Source organism: Nicotiana tabacum, chromosome 18, assembly GCF_000715075.1.
Source record: "Nicotiana tabacum cultivar K326 chromosome 18, ASM71507v2, whole genome shotgun sequence".
Taxonomy (NCBI): domain Eukaryota; kingdom Viridiplantae; phylum Streptophyta; class Magnoliopsida; order Solanales; family Solanaceae; genus Nicotiana; species Nicotiana tabacum.
Window position 1 is genome coordinate 107,682,789 of NC_134097.1, and position 18,273 is coordinate 107,701,061.

The 18,273-nt window shown below is 35.7% G+C and overlaps 1 protein-coding gene across 2 annotated transcripts; it reads left to right on the top strand.

Moving 5' to 3' along the window:
- The first annotated feature begins 4,403 nt into the window (after positions 1–4,403).
- Positions 4,404–12,170, top strand: LOC107779159 (uncharacterized). 2 transcript variants are annotated; one of them, XM_016599517.2, is made up of 5 exons: positions 4,404–4,559; positions 4,934–6,625; positions 9,370–9,676; positions 10,343–10,969; positions 11,693–12,170. In XM_016599517.2, the coding sequence occupies exons 2-5, from the start codon at positions 4,973–4,975 to the stop codon at positions 11,923–11,925; spliced, it is 2,820 nt and encodes a 939-aa protein (XP_016455003.2). In that variant the 5' UTR covers positions 4,404–4,559; positions 4,934–4,972; the 3' UTR covers positions 11,926–12,170. The 2 variants fall into 2 exon arrangements, with proteins under 2 accessions (XP_016455003.2, XP_016455002.2); XM_016599516.2 differs by having other exon boundaries at positions 4,894–6,625; positions 11,693–12,169.
- Positions 12,171–18,273: the final 6,103 nt, after the last annotated feature.

Consider the following 18,273-nt stretch of genomic DNA (forward strand, 5'->3'; position numbering starts at 1 on the left):
GATTTCTACTATATAAAGAGTATTCTAATCATTTTGTAGGGACCTTACATTCACACATTGTTCTCACGTATTTCTCACGTATTAAAGCAATATAACACTTTCTCTTTAGCTCATATTCTTGTTCATCAGCTTGTTATATTTTTAACTGCTCTTGCACCAGTTAGTTCGAGGGTATTCAAGCTCGAGGGTTGAATTCCATTCAAAGAATGTTTTGCTTTATCTTATTGTCAATTTCTGCTATTAATCTTCGTATTTATCAATTGGTATTAGGTGAAATCGTGTATCCTTAAAACCACATTATAAGTTTAATTGTTATCCAATTTTACGGGTAAATAGTTTGGCGCCCACCATGGGGCTAAGGATAATAGTGATTGTCTGGTATTAATTCTCGTAACACACACTACTTTATGTTTGTTCTTGTGAGTGTTTTTGATTCCAGGATCGACATGTCTAACTCGCAAACAGTACCACTTACGCCGATAACGGCCTTGGTTTCCATGGAGAAAATGATAATGTAGCCGCCCCAGGGATCGAAGTGCCTCAAGCTAGCCACAAGGGAGTACTGATCGCAGACCCCGTTGAGGTCAATTCGCATGCCGCCCTAAATGCAAATATGGGCGTTGATCCTGAAAGTAGCATATGCAGGGAAGTTCGATCAGGTGGTCGAGGTACGCAGGGCGGAGAAGATGGTGGAGTTAGCCTCCAATTGATATTTGAAATGTTACAGGCTCAGCAAGCCGCTATAGAGCAACTACAGAATCAGCATCGAGCACCAAGTGGGATCAAACTAGAAACTGTTCGCAGTGCCGAACCTATACCGAAGAGATCGAACGCCAATGATTCGGGGGCTAACCCTGCTATTATGAAAATTCTCTAGGAGCTCACACAGATTGAATTAGGAGAGAAGAAAATCGAGGCAAATTATAAAAAAATAGAAACATACAACTCCTAGGTTGACCAAATACCGGGGGCACCACCGATTCTAAAGGGTTTGGATTCGAAGAAGTTTGTGCAGAAGCCTTTCTCCCCAAGTGCGGCTCCAAAGCCCATCCCGAAAAAATTCCGCATGCCAGAAATTCCCAAATACAATGGGACCACTAACCCTAATAAGCATGTTACTTCTTATATATGTGCAATAAAGGGGAACGACTTAGAAGACGATGAGATTGAATATGTTTTGTTAAAGAAGTTTGGAGAGACTTTATCGAAAAGGGCGATGATATGGTACCAAAATTTGCTGCCCAACTCCATTGATTCCTTTGCCATGCTTGCATACTCATTCGTAAAGGCACATGTCGGAGCAATAAAGGTCGTGACTAGGAAATCAGACCTCTTCAAAGTGAGACAAAAGGACAACAAAATGCTAAGGGAATTCGTATCTCGGTTCCAGATGGTACGCATGGACCTACCCCGGTCATAGATGATTGGATGTATAAGCTTTTACTCAAAGTTTGAACGAACGAAGTTCGATAGCATCACGACAACTAAAGTAGAACTTAATTGAATATCTAGCTGTAACCTGGGCCGATGTACATAATCGATACCAGTCAAAGATCAAGGTCGAGGATGATCAATTGGGAACTCCTTCTGGTTCTGTTTACCCGAATAGTCCCGTCGGTAGAATTCAAAGGGACATCAACAGAGAACCCCGATTGAACAGATATCGATACCAACCATATAGCACAAATCAAAGAAACAACGGCCTAGGATGTAACCTCGTTCGAAATTATCGAAGGAATGATCGAGGACAGAGCTCCTGAGGACTCATGAACAAAAATGGCTTTGATAAACATGTCGAGCACACGGAAGCACCTCGACTATCATAATACAACTTCAGCATCAATGCATCGGGTATTGTATCGTCCATTGGACGGATCAAGGATACTAGATGGCCCAGACCCCTACAGACCGATCCAGCTCAAAGGAACCCTAACCAAATATGCAAATACCATGGTACCCATGGTCACAAAACCAAAGACTGTAGACAGCTAAGGGAGGAGGTAGCCCACTTATTCAGCGAGGGTCATCTTCAAGAATTCCTGAGCGACCGAGCTAAAAATCACTCCAGAGACAGGGATGCAAACAGGAAGAACCACAACACGTAATTCATATGATCGTTGGTGGGGTCGATATTCCTCAAGGATTGGTATTTAAACGCACCAAGGTTACAATCACGAGGGAGAAGTGAACTCGGGACTACTTACCAAAAGAAACCTTGTCTTTCAACAACGAAGATGCAGAAGGGATCGAACAACCTCACAATGATGCACTGGTAATATTTATCCATATGAATAAAATTCAAGTTAAACGTGTGTTGATTGATCCAGGTAGCTCGGCAAATATTATTTGATCAAGGATCGTAGAGCAACTCGGCCTCCAAGATCAAATTGTGCCCGCAGCTCGGGTACTTAACGACTTCAACATGGCAAGTTAAACCACCAAAGGGGAAATCATTCTGCCAGTAAATGTGGCCAGGACCATCCAAGAAACAAAGTTCCATGTGATCGAAGGCGACATGAGGTACAACGCGCTGCTCGGAAAGCCTCAGATTCATAATATAAGAGTAGTACCAAATCAAGTCAAGCCAAGTCAATTCAATCCAAACCAAGTCAAACCAATCCAAGCCAAATCAAGCTATGTTAAGCCATTTGGGTAAGAAAAGTGGGATGGGTAGGTAGGTCGGGTAATTAATTTTAATTTGATAGGTATATATTGTAAAAAGTGCATGTCACACGTTATTTGCTCACCCTCATATAACTTGTACCTATTTTCATTTTTTTAAAAACTTGTACCCATTGTTTAAACAACTCCAGGCCTTTTTCTCCTCTTCGACGAGTAACAATGATTTTATATGGTGTTTGTGAATATATTTTAAGGTAGTTTATGATGTTTTACAATGGTAAGTTGTTGTGGTGCTTTATTTTTTACTATTGCTTAGGGTTTTTTTCTTAATTAGTTGCAAAATGTGTTCGTTAGATTTATTGTTATTTTGGCAAATTGATGATTCAGGTTTGTTCTTGATGATATTTGGAGGTTATGTTTCAAATTTGAGCTCATTTGGAGTAGATTTAGGTATTAAATCGTATATTGGAATGTTAAAATTCGAAGAATAAATTTCTGTTTTTGGGCAATTGACACTTTAGGCCTATTTGGCTTTAAGTACATAAAAATGTTGGTTGCACTTCAGACCTTTTGGTCTTAAGTTCATTTGGAGTGTAATTTTTCACTTCAGACTTATTGGCCTTAAGTGTAGGGAAACGTTTGTTGCACTTTAAACCTTTTGGGCTTAAGTGCATATAAAGTGCAATTTTTCACTTCTGGCTTATTGGCTTTAAAGTGCATGAAACTATTGGTTGCACTTCACACCTATTTGGCCTTAAGTGCATCTGAGGTGCAATTTTTCAGTTCAGACTTATTGGACTTAAGTGTAGGAAAACGTTTGTTGCACTTCAGACTTTTTGACCATAAGTGTATTTGAAGTGCAGTTTTTCACTTCACGCTTATTGGCCTTAAGTGCATGAAATCATTTGTCGCACTTCATACCTATTTGGCCTTAAGTTGTAATTTTTTTTACTTCAGACTAATTTTTTTAACTTCAGACCCGATAAGTCTGAAGTTGGAACTTAAAGTGGGTAGACTTACAATTTTTTTTTTGCAAAATGGTTATAGGTTCAACTATAATTCCAAAACCAGTTATAGATGCAAAAACCTCGTATATATTATAATTAGTTTTCAAATGCGCTTAAAGCCTGTTTGGATTGGCTTAATTTAAGTGATTTTAAGCCAAAATAGCTTTTAAGTCATTTTTAATGTTTGGATAAAGTAAAAAAGTACTTTTAAGCAATTATTTTTAAGCTAAAATGATAAAAATAAGCCAAAAGCTAGAATTGCTGTTTTTGGCTTAAAAGTCACCTAGAACAAGCCCATCCAAATGGGCTCTTAAGCTTAGTGGCTTCATAAATTGCGTTAAAATAGCACGGTCTAGCCAGTTTTCAGATTGGTCATTCAAAAATAGCTAGTGTTTGCCAAGTTATTGAAAAATAGCCACTATTTTGCTGCAATAGAGACCGGTCCAGCATAATACTGGAGTTCGGTGCACCTGTATATGAACTTCCAGCATATTATGCTGGGCTGGTATACTTTGCTAGCTCCAGTATAATATACTGGAGACTGGAGAACCGATGCTCCAAACTCTAGTATATTTTGCTGGATCGATATATTATACTGGAACTCCAGTATATTATGCTGCAGTATTTTTTCATATTTTGAATAGTATTTTCGTTCAAATTTATCTTTATATAAAAAATAACTAAATTTTGATTACTTAAAAAAATGTGACTATTTTTAAATGACTTATAAATCTGCCTATTTTTGAATTGCTCATATTTTGCTCAGTACTTCTAGGCCACGCAAGTCGCTTTAGCTAGTACCGCCACCTGATCTCCAATTCTCTTTCTCTCTCTCTCTTAATTCACCTAATTTTTTTCTTTTTTTACCCAAATTCGAATCCCTATATTCGAAGCAAATTTCGAAGGCATTGTTCTTCTTCCTCTTTAAAGGTACCTTTTTATATATCCGTTGATTCATTTTTTTTCTCCTTGTTGTGTGTTAAGATATTCATTATATTTGTCCTGCTTAGATCTGTTTATACCCCTTTTTAAACAAAAAATAAAAAAAAATCCCTTTTGTTCACTTTTTTTTTTTGGGTTTAAAGGAATTAATTTTCTCTGTAGGGGGTTGTCTTGCAAGCTTGAGTCTTTTTACAATTTTTGGTTCTTGAATAGTGTTTAATGTCCTTTTCTAGTTAAAGGTTCAATCGGGTTGCCTCTTTTTTTCTTTTTTCTTTTTTTGTATTTTTTCTAAGGTGTGAGTAACTTGCTGTTTTCTTTGCAGAAATATTGATTTTTTTGCCGATTCTTGAAATTTGTTTTAGGGCTCCTCTGTTGAATATTTAGGTTTAGGAACCACTTTTATGGAATTTGAATGCCAAAGAGGTACTAAAATTGGTTTGAAAGATTGTTCTATAGATTGTGTAGACTACCCCTGCAAAGGAAAAGCTGATTCTAGTTTTATTGAACCTTCAAAGAACCGTAAGAGTTTCGCAGAGAAACATAAATCACTGTGGAGATTGGATGGGAAAGGTGGTAGTTTGAGTTTGAAACGCGAGGAGTCACTCGCTGTTAAGGAGGTTCTGCTTGATTGTCGGTCTATTACTGACCTTCCTCCGGCATTGATCTCAGAAATACTTAATTGCTTAGAACCGAAGGAACTTGGCATCGTTTCTTGTGTGAATACATCATTGTATCGTCTTGCTTCTGAGCACCATGTGTGGAAGGAGTTCTATTATGAGAGGTGGGGGCAGCCAATATTGCTGGCACCTTTGGGCGCAGAGCATGCGGATGAGAAGTCGTGGAAGGAGCTTTTCGTGGAGAGGGAATTCCGTAGTAAAACATTCATGGGACGCTATAGTATGGATACATTGCATGGTCATACTGAGGCTGTTAGAACGGTTGTTGTTTTATCTTCAAAGAAGCTTGTGTTTACTTCAGGGTATGATCAGATAGTAAGAATGTGGGACCTGGAAGAAGGTTTATCCATTGCATCATCTCGCCCTCTTGGCTGCACAATTCGTGCAGTTGCAGCTGATTCAAGGCTCTTAGTGGCAGGGGGTACAGATGGATTTATACATGGCTGGAGAGCAGAGGATGGAAATCCACATCTCTTTGATCTTCGATCACCTCAGAACCAGAACATGGAATTCAGAGTTTGGAAACATGAAGGCCCAATAACATGTCTTGCATTGGATTTAAATAAGATGTACAGTGGTTCATGGGACATGAGCATACGTGTTTGGGATCGATCTTCTTTGAAATGTTTGGAAGTTTTAATGCATAATGACTGGGTTTGGAGCCTTGCTCCCCATGATACAACAGTGGTGAGCACAGCAGGCTCGGATCTTTATGTTTGGGACATTAATAGTGGGTCAAAACTTGCTATCATCAAGAATGCCCATGCTGGTAATGCTTTTTCTTTAGCGCGAAGTCACACAGGGAAGCTCCTGTTCAGTGGAGGAGAAGATGGAGCTATACACATGTTCGAGATCATTGGAAATGTTAAGTTTCATGTCAGGCGTGTGGCGACATGGATTCCTCACTCTGGTGCTGTTTATTCTCTTGCTTTTGAGTTCCCTTGGCTTGTTTCAGCTTCTAGTGATGGAAAACTCTCACTTATTGACGTGAGAAAGCTGTTGAGGACAAAGCAGAGTTATGTGATGGAGAAGATTTGGAAGGTTGACAATTGCGTTAAAAATGTAGAGCTGCCCCAAAGAATGCTACATGGATTTGGGAGCAATCTGTTTGCTGTGGTTGTTGGTCCTGATCGTATTGTGTGTGCTGGAGAAGAAGGCGTTGTTAGGATCTGGAACTTCTCAGAAGCTTTGGAGATTGAGCAGAGAGTTCGAGCATTAAGAGGGCTAAGGTTAGAGAACAGAATGAGGAGGCGTAAACTTCAGTCTGTAATGACTGGTAAAGGTAGTCGCGCTGATCAGTGCTCAGTTGCTGCTAAGAAGAATCAAATGAATGGTGATAGGAACAGCTGGCGCAACAAGCGTAGGTTGACTGGAAAGGTGAAGGTCTAGAAATTATTGCAGTTTGTCAATAATTCCTAAATATGCTTTGCTCATTTCTGTAGTTTTACCCATTTCTGATTTATATTGGCATTTAAATTGAAGGAACAAGCTGTTACCTTTGACAACCTTTTCCTTATTAGGTTGATTTCGTGCGGGTCTTATGTCACTGACAAGGGTCTACCAATGTTAATTCCTGATATATTTAAAATGTAAATTGTTTCTTTTCTGGTATGGCTATCAGCCTCTGTTCCTGTTTTTAATTCATGCTGGCAATTAAGAAGTCACATTTTGAACAGGTAAAGTAAAAAACTTGGCAAGAGGCAATTAAGAAGTCAGATATATCATCAACAATAAAAAAGAAGAAGTCAGATTTATCATCTGCGGTTGTTGCTCAACTTGATATAACTTGCCTGCAGATTCTTGTATTGCTTTAGCATACAGTGAACTCTTTAAATTGTATTTTTAATCTGACCGGGAACAATGGCAGACTGGCTGTTCTATGATACTCGCCCCAGTACTGGATACAGAGGGGCATATCCATTTTCTGCACTAGGATTTTAACCAATCTATTCACCTTTTACACTGTAAAACAGCCTGAGGTCTTATACCAGTTCATCTTCATTGCTTTTGGTGTTACTAACAGCTTTTTCAGTACCTTCTTTCATGTTAACTACTACATTGACATTCACATAATCAGAGTCTTCATCCGTTGCAATATTTTGTTATTCTCTCTGACATCTTTTCCATGGGCAAAAAAACTCGGTAACTGATGTTGCCTTGGAATGCTCTGTTAAAAGGGCTGTAGGTCATCTTAACACTGTCGGCTGTCCTATGCCCAGCTGCTGGTAAGAAACTGGATTAGTTCTGTATTGAAGACCAACTTGTTTGGAACACGTTTTATATATTTAGAACATTATTGGAGGTTAATTGAAGCTCTTTTTGCTGCAATATGCATTTCTACCTGATGGTTCAAACTTCCGGGGTTTAACGAAACACTGGGTTCTTTGTGTAAGAATGGTCATTGTGTATTTCAGTGTCATATGAAACTTGAAACAAAAGCAGTTTCTCCTTTCATTTTCTTGTGTTTTTCTTAAGCTTTTTGTTGGGATGGGAAAGAGGGGGTGGTCTTTTTATAGTTTGTTTTTGTTACAGTTCATGATAATTACTTGTTGGAGCCTTGGAGAGTTGTAGTTTGGTTTATTGTAAGGCCTTGTTTGGTGTTTCAACACTTCTCTGTGGATTCACCCTTTCTTTCCTCATATTTGCAAATTCTTTAACTTTAAGCTTCATATTTTATGCTTAATGATAAATTGTTACAATAATAGTGACGTCATGACATATTTAATGGGACTATGGTGTTTAGAAACATTCCAAGAAGGGAAGAAACGTGCTGTGCTTATATATAAGAAAAAGGGAAAGAAAATACAAAGTGTATGGCCTTTGTTATGGGGGAAAAACAGGTGGTTCACATAAATTTTGCTTCAAGAGCCTTCGTTAAAACCTTTCTAAAAGAATAAATGCTTTGTTTCATATGTGACTGCTCAATCAATTTTTAAAAAGTAATACTTGGAAATCATACACATGATAATGAAAAAATTACCACAAACGAAAAAATTCACAATCTTAAAACTAAAACACTTGTTGAAAGTAGATTCAATATTTTAAAACCACTTTTAATGTTTATAGGTATAAAGCGACAATAATAGAAGAAAACAATAATAACAATAAAATTACTCCATCAATATATTACAAATACAAAGCTAGCGTTTAGACATAAATTTGGTTGAAACTTGAAAAATGAGTTTTTGAAGTTATGTTGAAATATAGTTTTTGGAAGTTGAAGTTGTGTTTGGACATATATTTTATTTAAAAATAAGTTGAAGTTATGTGAGTTGGAAGGAAAATTTTCACCCAAAAACTATCATAAATCAGTTTTTTAAAACTTAGAAAAAATGAACAAATATTATTTTGTTCTTTTTTTAAAAAAAAAACAAGCAGCCAAAATCTATGGCCAAAGGTCCTAAAAGATGACCATCAATTAGAGCGACTCAATTGCTACCATCCCCCTGCTCCCTTCTCATTCCTTCCTAAATAGTTAATCCTATCCTCCTGTAATAGAAAAAAGAATTAATCCAAATAGCCGTTTACTTAATTACTTAAATTAAAAATAATTGGTGAATATATAATACGTATATGTGTATAATTTATGTATCATATGTAGGGTTGGCAAATGGACGGGTCGGGTCGGATATGAGCGGGCCAAAACAGGCAATTTAAAAAACGGATACATTATCCGACCCGACCCGCATTTGAGACGAATGAAAAAACGGGTTTATCCGGTGGATAATATGTATATTATCCATGACTTCTTAAATATGATCACTTATGGGAGAATTCCTTGTCTTCCAAACTTGAGGAACTCCAATTTGAGGTTTTACAAATGTAAAATTTAAACACGTTAGTTATCCATTTGGTTAACCATTTTCGAAGTGGATAATATGGTTCTTTATCTATATTCGATCCGTTTTTAAATAATTTATTATCCAATCCATTTTTTGATAATATGTGTATAACCCGTATAAAATTTACTTATAGCAGCTAGAAAAAGTAAATAGTGAAGTTTGCCAGCTATTTGTGTTAAACTCCCTTTTTTTTTTTTAAATGCGAGGGGCAAAGATAGTTTTCAGTGTAACTTTTCAAAGAAAACACTGCTCCTAAACACTTAATAAGCTGTATTTCAGGAAGAAACCGGGAAAAAGAAACGAACCCAGAAATCCAAATTTTTTATCGCAATGCGGTTCTTGAAAGGAAGAAGATGGGTTCTTGGATCAATTTTGTATGTGGGTTTGGTGGTAATGATGGATTTGTGCATGGGAAATGAGGAAATGAATAATAGTTCGTGGTGGCCAACAGTGACAGGGATGTACATAATGGGGGATTCATCTGTTGATTGTGGAGATAACACTCCTTTCTACCCCATTCTTCACCAAAATCTTTCTTTACACCCTTGTAATGGCTCTGATCAAACTCTCCTCCCTCAGCTTCTTGGTACTCTCTCTCTCTCTCTCTCTCTCTCTCTCTCTCTCTCTCTCTCTCTCTCTCTCTTTTCTAGTTGCCTTTCGTTTTTCTATTTGGTGTGTATTATTTTCTGTGATCCTTTCTTGTATTGGGCGTTATGCTGACGAGAAGTTTCAAGAAATGCTTGAAGTTCCATTTTTTTTTGTGTGTTCTTCCGTTTTTCCTTTTTTTTGGAGGGGGTTGGGTGGGTGGGTGGGGTAGTAGCTTTGCTAATTTTTTCTTGAAGTGGGTATGTCTAAATTTGGTGCTTTTGTTCTGTTTCTGGAAGCAGCTAAGTCCATTTTAATATGAGGCTTAGTTTGAAACTTTTGGTCTGGGAAGAATGTCATTTCCAAGAAATTGGTGGAATACTGACTTCTTGATATAACTTGAAACTTTGTTGATATCCTAATGATTGGAAAGCCCAGGGACAATTAAGGGTATGATCAATTTCATTGACTCTGTTTCTCAGACATATACTTTATTGTAGCTCGGTTATAATAAAATCACATGTAAATGCAGAAGTTTGGAAGTTTACAGTTTTTGTAATAAGTCTGGATATTTGCTTGTGCATCTTGTTTTTTTCCTAAAACTTCTGATATCATGCTTAGTCCGGCTGAAAATGCTGAATGATGATAATAACCTCGGTTGCTGCAGCTAAGAAGATGGGATTGCAATATGTTAAACCATTCTACAGCCAGAATGGATCGATTGAGGAACTTCTAAATGGAGTGAATTTTGGTGCTGCCCAAGCTACAATCATGTACCCTAGAAGTCGAAGTTATCAGTCGCTCAACCAACAACTACTCCAAACATTCGAGACCATCCAGTTACTGCAGCTTCAGCTTGGCCAAGAAACTGCCAAAACTCTAATTGAATCCTCCCTTTTCTACCTGTCCTTTGGAAAAGATGATTTGATTAACTACTTAGTTGATGATGAATCTGCAACAAGTCCTGGATATGACGGCTTAAATTTCACCCGTATTTTGGTTGACCAGATGATAAATGTCATTGAAAACCTTTATGATGCAAATGCCAGGAAGATTGTATGCATGGGCATACTGCCTTTGGGATGCTCACCGAGCGTAATGAGCATAAGGCACAATTCAACAATTGGCGATAAGCTGGGCTGTGAGAACGATGTCAACTTGCTAGTTTTGGAATTCAATACAAAGCTAGAGCAGAAGATTCTTGACCTTAACCTCAAAATGCGAGGTGCCCAAGTCATATTCTGTGATATCTATCGAGCAATAATGGAATTCATTTTTCATCCTCAAGCCTATGGTAGGACTAATGCTTCATACACTTCTCAACATCAAAAGCCTTTCTAACAAATTGCCTAACAATTGGAAATAGTACAAGATTAGCTGCTTTCTGCACAAATCATTTGCTGGTTGCGACATCTCTGATTTGCATCTCTTTGGATGAACTCGTTTGTTGGCAATATGCATTTACTTGATCATGCCAATCTAAAGCATTTTGCTATTAGGATAATTTGAAAATGCCTGAATGTTGATCAGTGTTGCCTTAAACTGGACCGAATGTTGTTTCTGTAACGGACATTATATTTGAAGTGTTACACTATTCTCTCATTGCATATTGGACGATATCTTTAGATAGTTGATTTATTTGCCTTCCGCACTCAAAAGAAGCAGATTTGTTTTAAGGATTTCATATTAGGTTATTCCACATACTATTTGGAATTTCATCGCGCTTCAATATTCCACATACGATTTGGAATTTCCACTATGCCTGGTGAATTTCATTATAACTTCACATCTCTATCTGTGTGCTCCTGTAGTCCTTCTTTCCTTTTGTTATTATCTCTCTGTCATCCTTGATTCTGATCCGAAACGCATAAAGAAAGAACACCTGCAGTTCTGATTTTTCTTGTACACAATTTGGTTTCTTTCCATATATTTAGTTATACTAAATCTATGCAAATCTCTAGCCGTTCTGGTTTGTCGTTATCGATGACCATCTCACTCTGGTGTGAAAATGTTGCAGGGTTTGAGGATGCAAGGAATGCCTGTTGTGGGCTAGGCAAATATGGTGGGATGAAAGGCTGCCTGTCACCAGATATGGCATGCCAACGAGCTTCAAATCATGTATGGTGGGATTTATATAACCCTACTGAAGCTGTGAATATCTTGCTAGCTAACTCAGCATGGTCCGGCGATCCATTATCTTCCATCTGTCGTCCATTCACTCTTAAGGCATTAGGATCCTCTTCATACTAGAAAATCATAAGTCAATGCCTAGTTAGCTCTGCTTACTTTCTAAATTTCTCTTTCTTGAGAGTTTCTGTGTGTATTGTGTATTACTTGTACTCAGAAATATCTTTGTTCAAGACTTTTGAGAGAGGATGGAATTAGGAGAACCCCACTTTTGATTAGGCTTATAGTAGATGATATGAGTAGTGCATTACTTTGTATTCAGCAGAATGTGGGATGATGAGAAGCAAACTGGGTTGGAAGAATGAACATAATAAAATGTTCAGTTTGATATCGTCTTTGTGGCCTATTAAATTAAGGCTAGTTTATCTAACTTGATGTGAATATACAGAGGGTGTTTGGATAAACTTATAAGCACATTTTCACTCATATAGTATACACATTTGGTAAGTGTCAAAAGTGCTTATAACTAAAGGTGTTAAGGGGCGGGGAGGGGCCGGCTAGGCCGGCCGGGCTAGAGGAAAAGGGAACCAGCCCGTTTCAGTACCGGTTCGGTTACCGGGTATACCGGTTCCGGGCTTAGCTAGTGCTAAATTGAACTGGAAACGTTCCGGGCCTAATGAGCCGGGTCGGTTTTATTTAATTTTTTTATTTTATATTTTGTATAACAATTGTAATTTATATTAAGATAAAGTAAAAATGTAAAACACTAAAAAATAACGTATAAAAAGAATGTTTGAATAAATTTCAAAGGCTTTAAAAGCCTTATATTTGAAATTTTGAATAAAACGTTAAAAACTTCAAAGGCTTTAAAAGCCTTATATTTAAAAAATTCATTACAAATTTAAGATTATACAATGAACATGAAAAAAAAAATATAACTTATAATTTGCAAGTTTTTTTTATTTATTTAAACTTGCAAATTAAAGTTTACATTTTACAACAACTAAATTAAAGAAAAAAGAGAAATTCAAATTTGAATTATTAAATATAATCTTTAAAGGCTTTGCATTGCTCTAGTAAGTTCTTCATAATCAATGTGAACTTCTTGGCCATCTACTAGAGTGTTGAAATTTGAATTTTAAAATTTTAAAATTGAAATTAAGTGACTACATAAAATTATTTAATAAGACCAATATGTAAGGATCATACTTTAAAGGCTTTCATTTCATGTTTTCATTGCATAATAATACTTCAAATTAGCTTGTCTAATAAACTAACACATTAAGCTTAAATAAGTCTAATAAATTCAAAATAACACAAATTGTCTCAAATCAACTTAAATATAAATTTCTGGAGAATGATCAAGACAACCCTTGATATGCCTCCTTAAACAGCCTGTGCCCTCCCACTTTCCACGAACATTTAAGACTCGACCACAGTTCTTGCATTCTACTTTGCGAACTTCTTCATTTTCTTCTGCCACCTCAAAGTGTTCCCAAATATATGAGCGCACTCTAGAAGTACAGGGCATGAATTAATTTGAATTGAGAATTGAGAGATGAGTGAAGAAATGAATAGGGAGAGGGGGAGGTATATTTATAGTTTTTCAAAGGGCTAAATTAGTAAATAATAAGTGTTATTTTTGAAAAAAAAATGCCAAAGAAAGGGCTATTCTTGCAAATTAGCCGTTGGGCGACGATCAAAATGGCAGCTGACCGCTGCCAACGGTCAAGACTATTAAAAAAAAAATTGAACTAGCCCTTGAACCGATCCGGGCCGGTCCGATTAACCGGTTCACTATTGACAAGACCTTACTGGGTTGGACCGATCCGATTACCGGTATTGATATTTTCCCCGGCACAGACCGGTTCCCGTCCCAACCTAGCCCTGCCCGCTCCCCTTACCATCGGGCTTATCCGGTCCGGTTTAAAACCAGTCAGGGCCAAAAGGCATAAGTTGGTCAACTTATAAACATTTTTGGTTTGACTAAAATTTTTATTATTTTATCCCTAGTATTTTTTTATATTCCCTGAAATACCCCTCCCAAAAATCAAACTCCTACCTCCTCTCCACTCAATTTCGGAAATAGATTATTTATTAGGATGCTAAATTTGTTGTTTATTTAATTAGAGCGTGCTCTAGGTTATAAAATTAGGTTAATCTTAACCTTCTTTATAACATTTTAAACCTTCCTTCAAGGCTGTACAATTCCATGATCACATGTGATATTTATGCAAATTTCATCTCATCTCATCTCAACAATGAAAATCTAAAAAGTCGTTGAAGACGATTATAATAGTAATATTTATATTCATGCGTTGTGTCTACACAGTATTCATGCTTTATTATTACATACTATTACTTTAAGATACGCTTTAACTGTTCTTGGAAAAAAAAAATATTCAATTCTAAGAAAATAGATTAATACCTTATCAGAAAATTTCAGCGAGTATCCCTTTTAATTAGGGCCGGTGTTACATTTTGTCTTCATTGTAAGAAGTTCTGTTAGTATATATCAAGATGTTCGGTATTCACATTGGAGTCCGACTATACGGATTCGCGCCGTGTAGGGCCCATTTGGGAGGAATCGTTCCATACCAAAGATTTTTTCATACCCAGGGCTCGAACTCGAGACCTTTGATAAGAAAAGAGCAGTCTCATCCACTGCACCACATCCTTTAGCGGTGCATTAAATGCTTTCTTTATCACATTTGACGACAAACCCCCTTTCTCTTTCGTAAGCTCTATACTAAATTCAAATCAAATAGCTAGCTCATAAATATAATTGAAAAGAAATACGTAGAGACCTTTGAGCTTTTTGTGCAGATTTTACAGAAACAAAAAGGGACCTACAAAAGTATGACACGAAAAAAATTGAAAAATCAGCCAAAAAACTTATTAAGCTGATTATCTTCTTTAAGTATTTCTTATATTTAAACAAGAGAAAAACCTCCATGTAACCATATTTTCTCCAAAAAGATAAAAATAAAATAAAATTGGACAACTCATCTTCTTATCTTTCCATTTCTCCATCCAACTCAAATAAATGCTTCCCCATTCTATTTTTCTTTTCATATGCTTTCTTTTATTATTTTCAAAGGGATTGCTTCTATATTCCTAAAGGCATATATACATTCATTTCCAGCTTGCAGGATTAAAACCTTGTGGACCACGGACATATTATGTCACATGGTGCCAATAAAGGACGGGTTTCTTGTACAAGTAAATACCAATATAATTGAGGAACAAATTAAATAATGTGGCTAAAATATTATTATTTTCATTAATTTGCATTAACAATGATGTTCCCTAGCTAACTACTACGAAAGCTTTGAGATTACTGAAGCTTTAATTAACTGCACTAAAATGGTTATAAACCATTAAAATGGAAGCAACCTTCGTTAAATATATAAAATTTGTGATACCTTAGTGAAACCGGAGTTATCTTCGTTTGAGAGGATATGAAGAAAAGGAAAGATCATAAATTCCCCAAAACTTTTTTGGAATTAAAATTTCAAAACATAAATGAATAAAATTTTTATGGACTACATAATTTTAAGACCTCAAAGTTTCTGGATATCTTTTGTCGAGGAAAAGACTTGGAAAATCCCTTAACTATGCCTATAGGATTATTTTTATCCCTTATCTATACCATTAAATATAAAATATCCCTTATTTTTGTAAAAGTGGACAAATATAGTCATACCCCTTAATAGGGCTTGCAAAACTAACCGATATGAGCCTCTGTTTGGGTTAAATATAACGGAGCTTTACCCCACCAAAACCCGGTTAAAAATAACGAACTCTCTCTCTTTCTCTTCAGCCGTCGACCCCTTTTCCCCTAAATTTCCTATCACACTCAGAGGAATTCTGCTCCATTGTGAACCTAACTATGGACCGCAACTTGAAAATTTTGCAATACAAAAATTTCAGCAGTATAAAAATTTCTGCACAACGAAATTTCTGCAAATCTAAAAAATTCTGCAAAAAAGGAGGAATTCTGCTCCATTGCGAACCTAACTATATATGGACTGCATTTTGAAAAATTATGCAACACAAAAAATTCTGTTGTATAAAAATTTCTGCACAACAGGGACTGCAATTAGGGATTTTCTCTTTTCCCACGTATATGTTTTCAGTTTAGCACTATTTATTTTAACTCTATTTAAGGTTTTTCTGCCAGTTGAAAAGGGATATTTTATATTTAATGATATAGATAAAGGGATAAAAATACTTTTATAAGCATATTGAAGGGACTACCTAAGTCTTTTCCTCTCTTTTGTCACTTGAATTAGTTGAAGTTCCTAACTTTGTTAGAGAATATTCGAAAATTAAGCAATTTTTTTTGTTGGTGTACAAGGAAAGCTAGACGTTTATATAAAGTATGTCTTTCAAATTCTCACGTTTAACACTTTTTTCCTATACGCATTTCATATATCTACTCAACACCTAAAAAGGGATATAGAAGAAGAAACTATCTGAACCACTTTAGGTTTACTCAGTTTAATTTTGATTGTGGCGTAGTAGACCAATTCTCGTGCATATAATGTTTTCTTTATCCAACGGTTTTCACCCTTTAAAGGTAAGGCTCATTCTTGTTAATTAACAATGGAGTACAATAAAAATTGAAGGACTGGAATTGTTTGAGACAAGATCTCCTTTATCCTTACCCTCTTGAAAAGACAGAAAAAATCAGAGCATTACGGCTATCTTTGGACAAGTCAAATTCAACATTCATGAGCTGTATACACTGTAATAATTAAACGTAACAGTTATTATTGGGTCAACAATTGAACCTACGTGTATATTCTATTAGGGACGGAGCCACCTTCATCCGACACCGCTTGGTTGGAAAATTTTGCTAAACATAAAGTATTTGATTAGTAGCAAAAACGACATAACTAATAAATAAATTGAAATGATGTTGTTCTTCACACACGAAGTCTCAGCTCAGACGGTCAATTGCCTGAAATAAATACTAGTGACATGTTGCGGGTTCGAACCAAGTGGTTACGTGTGTTTTGTTTTTAAAGGTTTGATCATTGTTGGTTGTTGGGTCTATGGTCTTAGTGTCAAACAAAAGCAAAGAATTACTAATTTAATGTCTTTTGGAATGTAATTGTTTCGTCAAATTTAAGACCCCAACAAAAAAAATCACTGCAACTTGTAATTTTGGGGATTTTGTGTGTTGCTTGCAACTATTTCTATTGTAAGTTATCTTGCTATCCTTTTTTTTTTGGCGACGAAATTGATATTAAAAACAAATGAATAGTATTTTGGTGATTATGTTTGATTCTTACCTACAAAAAGAAGTACTATTTTCAATTGGAATATTATAAGTCCATTCCAAAAGAGTAAATAAACACTCATTGAGTAGAGTTATAGTAATGTACTTTATTAATATAATTTGAACTGTAATATTTTAGTATATGATATCATTATATTTGATTTTTCATCTATTTTTTTAAATATCGACATCGCTTACGAGAAATCCTGCGTATGCTCCTGTATTCTATTCAACAAGTGAAAATTTACATTGGGTACGCGTAAGCGTAACTAGCTTCATTTAAACATACTAGTTTGAATTCCATATATGAATTTGCTTCCATTTGTTTTATTCTTAGGTAAATCCGAACTGCTTCCTAGAAGTTTTTGGTCTTTTAGGTTTTTCACCATAATTTGTTCTTAACGGTTTAGTAGTTAGTTGTCCGCTAGTTGAGCAGTTGAGCTTAATTAGATTGATTTGGTAGGATCACTTCTAGCCCGCAACCGAAACTATTTATATTCGAAATATACAAAAAATATATATATTTCGATTATTATTTTGAGAGCAACTATGTATTGTTATTTTCCCTTCTAAAATCCCATCATTTTTTTCTGGGTTGTCATAATTAATTTTAAATCACATCATGACTTGAGAAAGATCTATAATGTTAGCCATCAAAATTTAATTTTCAAAAATTTGAATATAACTGAATTACTAAAGTCACATTAGCTTTCTTTAAAAGTTAGGAGTCCATATCATAATAATTCAATCTTCCAGAATTTATACTTTTACCATGAAAATTGTTTAACCAAAAATATATCTTTTGATCAAAATCTAATTTTAGAAGAAAACGTGTTACTGATAACCAAGTTTTACTTCACTTTCTCTATAATTTCAAAGAAAAATAATAAGAATAACTAAGGAAATAATTGATTGCAAAGTCAAGGTAGAGAATTTCGAGAAAGCAAAAAAGTAAAGAGTGTATTTCAATATTGTCTGAGATCTGTCTTTACAAATAGAATTTTGTGCCCTTATGTAGGAATATACAATAGTAACGGGTTTCCCCCCATAATTCGGGTTAATTATAGGCATTAATGATATTGATTGCACATTATTTTGGACATCTATAACTGACATATTTATTGCTATAAATGCCTCATATCTGTTCCGATTCTCCTTCCTTATTTCCTTCTGGTTCATGTATC